Source organism: Macaca nemestrina, chromosome 1 (assembly GCF_043159975.1).
Source record: "Macaca nemestrina isolate mMacNem1 chromosome 1, mMacNem.hap1, whole genome shotgun sequence".
NCBI classification, from domain to species: domain Eukaryota; kingdom Metazoa; phylum Chordata; class Mammalia; order Primates; family Cercopithecidae; genus Macaca; species Macaca nemestrina.
The window spans coordinates 67959505-67968654 of NC_092125.1; the positions used below are offsets into that span (position 1 = coordinate 67959505).

At 44.3% G+C, this 9150-nt stretch overlaps 2 protein-coding genes across 8 annotated transcripts in view; one reads left to right on the top strand and one right to left on the bottom strand.

Moving 5' to 3' along the window:
• LOC105484902 (TRAF3 interacting protein 3) overlaps window positions 1-5796 on the top strand; it is a 26820-nt gene extending 21024 nt beyond the window's left edge. For 2 of the 6 annotated variants that reach the window (XM_011746994.3, XM_011746995.3), the window contains exons 11-16: window positions 863-998; window positions 1601-1663; window positions 2797-2856; window positions 3949-4085; window positions 4824-4937; window positions 5537-5796. In XM_011746994.3, coding sequence (XP_011745296.1) covers window positions 863-998; window positions 1601-1663; window positions 2797-2856; window positions 3949-4085; window positions 4824-4937; window positions 5537-5629 — 603 coding nt within the window. In that variant the 3' untranslated portion in view covers window positions 5630-5796. Of the gene's footprint in view, window positions 1-862; window positions 999-1600; window positions 1664-2796; window positions 3139-3948; window positions 4086-4823; window positions 4938-5536 lie in introns of those variants that run through there. The other 4 variants (XR_989294.3, XM_011746996.3, XR_011613644.1 and 1 more) reach the window with 4 other exon arrangements.
• C1H1orf74 (chromosome 1 C1orf74 homolog) overlaps window positions 1-9100 on the bottom strand; it is a 108601-nt gene extending 99501 nt beyond the window's left edge. Inside the window, exons 1-2 of one of the 2 annotated variants that reach the window (XM_011746991.3) lie at window positions 7885-9100; window positions 6280-7192 (exon numbers count right to left, since the gene is read on the bottom strand). In XM_011746991.3, the coding sequence (XP_011745293.2) occupies window positions 6305-7117 (813 nt within the window). In that variant the 5' untranslated portion in view covers window positions 7118-7192; window positions 7885-9100 and the 3' untranslated portion in view covers window positions 6280-6304. Of the gene's footprint in view, window positions 1-3105; window positions 7193-7884 lie in introns of those variants that run through there. The other variant, XM_011746990.3, reaches the window with a different exon arrangement.
• Window positions 9101-9150: the final 50 nt, after the last annotated feature.

The following is a 9150-nucleotide window of genomic DNA, read 5'->3' on the forward strand; positions in this document are numbered from 1 at the left end:
GTATGTGAGTCTTATCAAAGGAGTGAACCTAGCTGGTCACTCTGCGTGGTATCCACATCTCAACCTTTGCTGTTCTCTTCTTCCCATCACCTATAAGGCAACTCCTATGAAGATTTTGGGGGGAGGGGGTTTAACTTTGAATCTTTGTGGAAAAAAAAAAAGACCCTAACAAAAAAAATTGATACTGCCAGAGGAAGAATAAAAGAGAAAATGAAAACATCTAGAAAACTGATGACTTCGTATTCCTTAATTTGGTGATTTACCAAAGTGTCAAGACATGAGTCCCACGCCAATGACAACCACTTACATTTCCCCTAGAATGGCAGATTTTTTAAAGTACTGGGTTTCCTAAAGCAATTCTTATTTTATATATTCTAATTTATGTACATGAATGTGTCACTTAGACCTGTCACTAGAGATGGTTTAGAAAATAAACTTACACTACACATGCCTCAGTCCACTTCAAAACTACTGGCACATGCCTATAGTCCCAGTTACTCAGAAGGCTAAGGTGGGAGGATTGCTTGAGCCCAAGAGGTCAAGGCTGCAATGAGCTATGATGGCACCACTGCACTCCAGTCTGGGTGACAAAGTGAGACCCCATCTCTAAAAATAAAAATAAATAAATAAAAGACACGAGTTCCTTGTGAATATCAAGTCTTATTTGCTGTTATAAATGTGAGGAACAAAGCAAAGGGAAGAACAGGAAAAAAGAAAGACTTCTCTATTTTCTCATCTACCTAACATTCCTTCTATCTCTAAAACTCCAGAATTTTCTATATTTTCCTCTTCCATGGTATCTGCCCCCAACCTCCACCCCAACACTGACCTCCTTCTATATGGCCCCTCCTCCTCCTTACAGGGAGCAGATAGCAGGGACTTACAGATGAACCAGGCCCTGCGATTTTTGGAGAATGAGCACCAGGAACTGCAGGCCAAGATTGAATGCCTGCAAGGGGACAGAGACCTGTGCAGCTTGGATACCCAGGACCTACAAGGTACTCTTCTCCTTGGAGGCTTTGGGCGTATGGGAGCCATGGCCAAGTGAGCTAAGAAAAAAGAAACTGAGTTAAGAGAAAGGCTTCAGCCTTTTATTTGTTTGCTTGATTGGTTGATTGGCTTTGTAATCTCATTTCACCTTGAGGGAGAGGCAGGGCTGTTTTAATCATCCAAAATTGAAAATTAATTTCACTGTACCAGATAGAGTATCCTTTTGTCTAGCTCTCTTTTTTAGCCCATCCCTCTGGGCCAGATCACAGCTGCTCCCACATCAGTCACATATGTCAAGGCCACATTCCTAATTTGAAAGGGAAAGGCCAGTTGAAACACAAGGCATAGAGAAAGTCTCTCAGTCACAGCCTCTGCGTCCGAGGACTAGATAGTGTGTAAATACAAGCCTCAATGCAACCCAACATTGTTGATGCACAAAACCTGAGGTACTTGGCTTCTGGTTTACCTCTTCAGAACTGGGACACAACTTCCAAAAGACACATGTTAGAGGCCACGACAAGACAGCATCTATTACTAATTTCCATCCTTAAGTACTGAGTTCATTAAGTCTTGGGTTCCTTTATTTTGGCTTGCATTATTGCATTTTCAGATCAACTAAAAAGGTCAGAGTCGGAGAAGCTCACCCTGGTGACCAGAGTACAGCAGTTGCAGAGTAAGTTTGCTTTCCAGATTCTGAAAGTCCACAGGGTTTTCCTGGGGGTCCTGGCCCATAAAAGGCACCCAGAGTAGGGACTAAGGGCCCAGTCTTTGGCATATGCTCTAACTCTGTGCATTTTCAGACCCTCTTCTTGTGAAGTGAGGTCATTTACATAGCTCTCCATAAATTATGTATTAGCCTCTGTTCTTTTTTTTCTACTTTTCTCCTTCCATGCCAATGACACCACTTACATTTCCCCCAGAATTGCAGATTTTGTTTTAAGTACTGGGTTTCCTAAAGCAGCTCTTATTTTATATATTGTAATTTATAAGTACATGAATGTGTCACATAGACCTGTCACTAGAGATGGTTTAGAAAATAAGCTTACACACTATACGTGCCTCAGTCCACTTCAAAACTACATATTGGGCCCAAAGAGGAAAAGGGACTTTTCAGAAGAAAAGCAGTTTCTGAAAAGCTGGAGAACCTGACTCAATTAATACCGCTGCTGGTTGCCCACCACTTTAACCTCTGACACCTGATAGAGAAGCTTCATGCAAACAGCAATGATTATTAAGAGAGCAAAGCAACCGCAGGGGAAAGGGAAAGTCTTCAAGCAAAGACTTGAAGATAGAGACATGGTAGGGGGAGAAATAAGGATGCTATATTCATAGCAAAGTACCACAGACTGGGTGCCTTGAAGAACAGAAATGTATTGTCTCACAGTTCTGGAGACTAGAAATCCAAGATGTCAGCAGGGGTGTTTCCTTCTGAGGGCATTTACGGAAAGATCTATTCCAGGGCTCTTTCCTTGGCTTTGCAGATGGCCGTCTTCTCTCTGTGTCTTTCCCATGAACGTATCTGTGTCCATATTTCTCCTTCTTATAACGACACCAGTGATATTAGATTAGGGCCCACCTGAATGACCCCATTTTAATTTGATTATCTTTTAAAGAACCTATCTCCAAATAAGGTCATAATTTAAGGTACTGAGGGTTAGGACTTCAACATATAGATTCTGGGGGACAAAATTCAACACATAGCAGATGGGAACATATTTAATAACTAAGGTTCTAGGCAAAGGTCTGAAAAGAAACTCTTTGTAGTAAACATGCTAGCATAGACAAGTTCCTTGTGTTTTCCAACAGGTCTGCTTCAGAATCAATCCTTACAGCTTCAAGAACAGGAGAAACTCTTAACAAAGAAAGGTCAGCAAATTTATTAACCACAAATTCTAAGATACTGCTCTTCCCTTACCTGCCTAGAGGCAGCGGGATGGACTACATGACCTCCTGGAGTCCCACCCAGTTCTGAGAGTCTGTTAAGTCCAGGATGTGTGGGAGCTTTTTAAGGACTGATCATTGGCTCTGAGGACACTTCAACTAGTTAGCCTTCTATCCTGAGGTATATAAACTGTGAAAAAGGATTTCTATTCTCTCTGAAAGCACATGTTTGTGTTGAACATTTCAATAAATTTATTTTGAACTCAGGATTTCATGTCAATTTTTACACACTTGATTTTCCAAATCACATCCAACTTCCCAGCCCCAAACCACATAGCATGCCAGAGTCAACTCACTCTTAGCCCTAGAGAGTCTACTGTCCATGTTTACTGAGAATTCACTGTGTATACAGAGGGGCAATAGCTCCTCACCTGTCCACTACACATGACCTTTTGTTTTCTCCTCACAATCACTGGGCATAATATAATAGATAATGCAGAAATGTTTATGCCCACATAGTATGGATAAGACCATGAAGGTCTATGGTGGCACAGACTAACAACACAGCTACAACAATCCAAAACTTCTGACTCCTAGTCCATGCTCTTTTCACCAAGACTAAGACTGCAGGGTGGCTGAAAAACCATCTTTAACCATATGAAGATAAATTTTAGGATATGACTGCCATCTTCACAACTTTCAAATGAGGACATCAGGGAAAAGGGGTTATATTAAAGCATCCACCAAACTTATCTGACAAACTAGGAAGAATGTGACATACAACCAATGAAATTCAATTAATAAGTATTCACTAAAATTATCTAGCACTAGATAAGACTGGGGATACAAAGAAAAGATGCCAATCTTGTCCTCAAGGGGCTCAGATTCCAGCTGTCTGTCCAAGCTTAGCAGGGGCCTAGTGGAAGTTAACCTTTATGTCAAAGAATGCCATCAGTCTAGCCAAGAGCACGTCCTCCCAAGTTCCCTCCCCTCTCCCCACTCCTAGTGGCTCACCCTCAGGGCCCTTCCTCAAAGGTGTGGGCCTCACTATCACCAAGAATCTGGCTGCTTTTTTAGATCAGGCTTTGCCCGTGTGGAGTCCAAAGTCCTTCCCTAACGAAGTGGAGCCTGAGGGTACAGGGAAGGAGAAAGACTGGGATCTCAGAGACCAGCTGCAAAAGAAGACTTTGCAGCTCCAGGCCAAGGAAAAGGAGGTGAGAGGGTGACCTGAGACAGTGATGGCTCATCTGCAGAATAGCAGAGAAACCTGGGAAGCAGCCAAAGAGCAGGGATTTCAAAGTTTAGGCTGTGACTGGATACCCACAGATATTAATTTGCCTACATAAAGTGTCTGTGCTTCTGGGCTGACTTGTCAATCTTTTCCCTTCCTTATTTACACCAACTCCTATTCAAGGTTTTATTAACTGGTTACCTTTTAGAAAGTCGACCAAAACTCAAACACATTTAATAAAAATATTAACTTCTCAATATGTCGTCCCACATTGAGTATCCTAAGTCTTTATATGTCTTTTAAAGAGTAAAACTCTTCCTTTGTACAACTCACAAACATACACATCCCCAGAAGTATTCATATGCAACTAGCTCCTGGGAAAGAAACTTGTACTAAGGTCACTTCTAGGTTGTTTGTGCTATAAGAACTTGATTTTTCAGTGTCTCTCATTTGCAAAGCACTTGCACGTAAAGTCACATAAAAGAACTTAAATGTATAAAATGTAATATTATAATATGCAGTATTGTCAATCATTTAAAATGAACACATTCCAGACAATGTGAGACAGTCAAAAGACAAACTCAAATCCCTGAGAATGGCTGGGAAGGGAGGATGGTGGTAAAAATTCCAAATGAGTGAAACTTACACAGGGCAGTCTCCCCTACCTGGGCTCTGTCCTAGACAGAAGTGACAGTGACAACTTTGGTGATGTTCTCTCCAGTGCACAGAACTGCATTCAGAATTAGACAACCTCAGTGACGAGTATCTCTCCTGCCTGCGTAAGCTGCAGCACTGTCGAGAAGAGCTGAACCAGAGCCAGCAGCTGCCTCCCAGAGTAAGAGGGTCTCTCCTTCCCATAAAGCCCTGGATGATGGGATGATTCCTTCCTTAACCAAGATTTGCAGATAAAATATATCGGCCCACGCCAACAACTGGCCATCCTGTCCCACTGTGCTTGGTTTATAACATACTGACGTTATGGCAACCATTGGAAAAAACACTAGACTCGTGCATCAAAGCCCAACTTTCATGGAACTCTCAATGCCAGAAGGAAAGACTCACTCTTAGCTAAAGTATGAAAGGGTGTTCTTTTAGCCTATGATAAGCATGGTGGCAAGAATAGAAGGACAACAAAAGTACTGGGGAATACAAACAAAGAATACAATTTTGCTGAGTTATTTTCCACCCTTCATTATTCATATCAGTATTTATATATCTGGTCCCTGATGGATATGGCTCCCTGGGCCAGAGAACACTGGTTAAGTGGTTTTACCCCAAGACAGGTGACAGAGTGGGAGACAGAGTAAAAAGCTTTTTCTCTACCACTAATCCAGGGTTTTCTACTGGGCTAGAGTAGGAAGAAGAAAGACTTTTGCCTATATCTTTTCCAGTCAACTCATAGCCACTTTCTTCTGTCTCCCTGTCCCTCTGCAGAGGCAATGTGGGCGATGGCTCCCAATGCTGATGGTGGTGATTGCTGCAGCACTGGCAGTGTTCCTGGCCAATAAAGACAACCTGATGATCTGAATAATTTGTGACAACTGTCTCGGGTGAAAATCAGAAGCAAGCAACTCAACAAAAAACTCAGAAGGTTTGGGTACATTACAGCTTGGGCTTTCCAACTGACTTAGGATTTCTGACTTTTTGTTATTTTCTTAACCTAGTATAAATAAACTTCACCTGACCAGACTGTTCCTCAGAACTCTCAGTTTATTCCTGAAAGGTGTATTACATTAACAAGTATCACATATTTAAGCATACTGGTGGTCTACTCTCCTCAAATTCAGTTGCAGGCATATAAACACGCAGAGAAACCCCCAGCCCTACTTTCCTAGCAGACAGCACCCACATAGAGCAGGTATATTTAGACGGTTACCATGCAAGAGTGTTTGGCTTGTCTTCCACCACCCTGCTTTTCCTCTATCACCTCTTTCCTTCTACCTCTTATCCAGTGAAAATGAAAGCATATCCACTAAGAGGACTTCCTAGCATAGAAATGGCAAGTAGGTACTATCTACCAATTTGCTACTAGCACCACCACTACCTATTTACATGCCCTTTGCATTTGCAGCCAATGGATTAGAGCATTGTGCCTTAGTGTACTCAAGACCCTTGGAATTGGCAGTTGAGATGATTATTTGCCATCCCCAACCTAGAGATGATCATTTACTGAGTACCTTCTATGTGAGAGGAGAGTAAAAGTCAGAGGGCCACAGCCGGCAGTGTGACTATCTCAGAGGAGATGCTGAGATCAGTAAAGTCATTCTGAGTCCTAAAACGGGTTCTGAGGTCCTTCTCCCAGGTGTTTAGAATGTGTCTCAGGCCTGGGAACAAGCTCTCTGGGACACTAAAGGAATAGAGCAGGATTGGGGGTCGACCTAGCAACCATGAGATCCGGGCAGTGAATACTCGTAGTGGAGTCAGAGCTAAGCAGTTGTCATCTCCCTGGTTCAGGTGAAAGGTATAGGGGACAGGATAGCCCAGGAGGATCCCAAATACAGTACAGAGATTCCAGTCTGAGGAATGGAGCCTGCTGTGGGAGACTGCAGAGGGAGATAAGTCCCTCTGCAGCCCCTGCAAATGTGTGATGATCTCAGTCACGAGGGCCTTCAAGTCCTGAAGTTGGTCCAAGGAGCAGACAGAAGGGTGAGGCTGGCAACTGGAAACATCCACAAAGGCTATGGTACCAAGCAGCACCTGCTCCAAGTGCTGACATACATGCTCAGGACTGACAATCAGGCTGTTTTCTCCAATCTCAAGGATGTGAAGTCCAAAGGTCAGGAAGCCAAGCCCCTGCAGCTCCTCCAGATAGCTCTGGAGCTCTGATGCCCCTGCACAGTTGCAATCATAGAGCACAGCTGGCTTCAGTCCCCGGGCCACAGCCAGCACCTCTCCAGCTAAGTGAAGGCAGATGGCTTGGGGTGGACTCCGTCTCTTTCCCATGCCAAGGGTCTGCTGAGCAGCTGCCACCAGCAGCTGAGGTCTCAGTGACGACATGAGATCTAGAAGCAACATCAAGAATGGCCTCCTTAGCTAGCCAGAGTTCCCTTCCCTGGGTGGCATCTTTAAGCCAGACACTTGAGGAGGGGCCTAGAAACAAAGCAATAGCAGGGAATTATTAACAGCCAATGACACACCACGAAACCTGACAACAGCCTTCCCGTTAAGTCGAAGTATCTTCCAAAGGTTATTCTGTCCCTCCCTCTGCTTTGAAATGGTGACCCAGCCCAGACAAGATAGGATCAATGCTACCTGATTTTTCTGGTTGACTTGGTCTCCCTCAATCTTAAATTCGTGTTTTTCTAGCCTTATAGCTAGATTTATATTCCCTCTGGCTTTTATTCTAAATTTTACCTGTTGCAAATTACGTTCTCTGGTTCAAACCTTAAGGAGCTTGAGTCAGAGGCGGAGGCGGGGCGGTGTTTGGCAAAATTCACAGCATTTCGCCCAAAAGCCCTTCTGGGACAGAGCTCCAAGTTCCAAATGTATCCTTTCCACTGACAACTCCCCTACTCTTCCCGCCAGAGAATAGTTATAAGAATAGCAATTTGATTAATATACACCAGAATGTGGACTAACAACCATCTCACCCTGACACATAAAAATGAATGAATGAAATCCGCTAGAACTGCATACGGTAGTATTTTAACTTCTGCTGGCCCCGCCTTCCCTTTCTGTCCGACCAAGGACCCTCGGAAGATGGGATTTCTCCGATCCACACGCCCCACACCAGAGCATATTACAGTGATTTGCTAAATGCGGCATAAGTCTCTCTCACATACGTTCTTTTTCCACGTCCGCTACAGGTTCGCGGGCTCAGAAACTTTTTGCGGCTTCCTGCTTGCTGCCAGAAAGGCAGCAAGTCCCCAACGCCCAGCCGCAAGTAACACTGGAAATCCCGCCTGCGCTGGGAAGACCCTCTCAGCCTGCTCTGCTCCAGTCGGGCAGGCACCTTCTTGCGCATGCGCACCCACTCGAGTGCCGCCCTCTTTTCCCCCCATTCCATGACATCATCCAGCCGCTCGCGCGCCTCGCGTTAGAACCACTAGCGAGGCCGCCTTGCTGCGCGCCGGAAGTTTGGGGAACCCTGCGACCCGCCCTTTCCTGTCAGACAGAACGCGGCCCCACCTGTCTGCTCAGGAACTGGGAAGGGCGGAAGTGAACGAGAAAAGGCGGAACCTGGTGAAACTGGTTTGCCGCTGCTGCCCTCATTTTGCTTCGCAGAACTTCCTTCTTGTGTTATGACGTCTGGTGTCCCACTTGACTGGGAATCCAGAAACAGGGCACACAGCACTTCATAAACACCTTTGATTTGTGTCTGTGGAAATACGTTTTGTCCAGACGAAACATACCTCAAGGCAATTAACATATTTTGCAGAATAGCCTCACCTGTGGGTGATGCTGAACCGTTTTAATTTTTTTTAACTTGACTTCCCTAAATCCTACATTTGAAAGGCCTACACGAACAGCTCTCTAGGGAGGGTGTGAAGGTGTGAGTATTCACTTTGAACAAATATGTGCCAGTCATGCTGCTAGGCCCTGGAGGTATTGCAGTGAGCAAAACAGACCAAACCCCCACTTTCATGAGGCTTAAGTTCATGTCTACTGAATCCAGTTTGCTGATTTCAAATAAGAAATGAGAAGTGACGACACAGAGACTTTCCAGTTAGGTCATTACAAAGAAAAAGTGTTATTTCACGTAAGAGTTAACACCTTTTTAACTACCAGCAATTTGACCCATGCCACAAAGGGAAAGGATTTCTTGAGAAAACCCCAATATCTAAGGAAATGGCCCCAATTTATTTATACTTGGAGCAGGACAGAGATTAAGGGAACAGTGGACACCTACACTGTAGTTGTCACTCCTGGGTCTATCTTGGTGGTGCCTTCAGACCGTGAAAAGTGAACTGTAAAGATGGGGTCAGCATGGGAGGAGGACCAGCTTATAGGAGTTACCAAGCTAACACTGTCTGGTTCTTAGCTCAGAGGGAGTCAGAAGCTGAGTGTAGAAAGTAGTCTTCTAATTTTAGAATGTTTTCCTTTCCCGC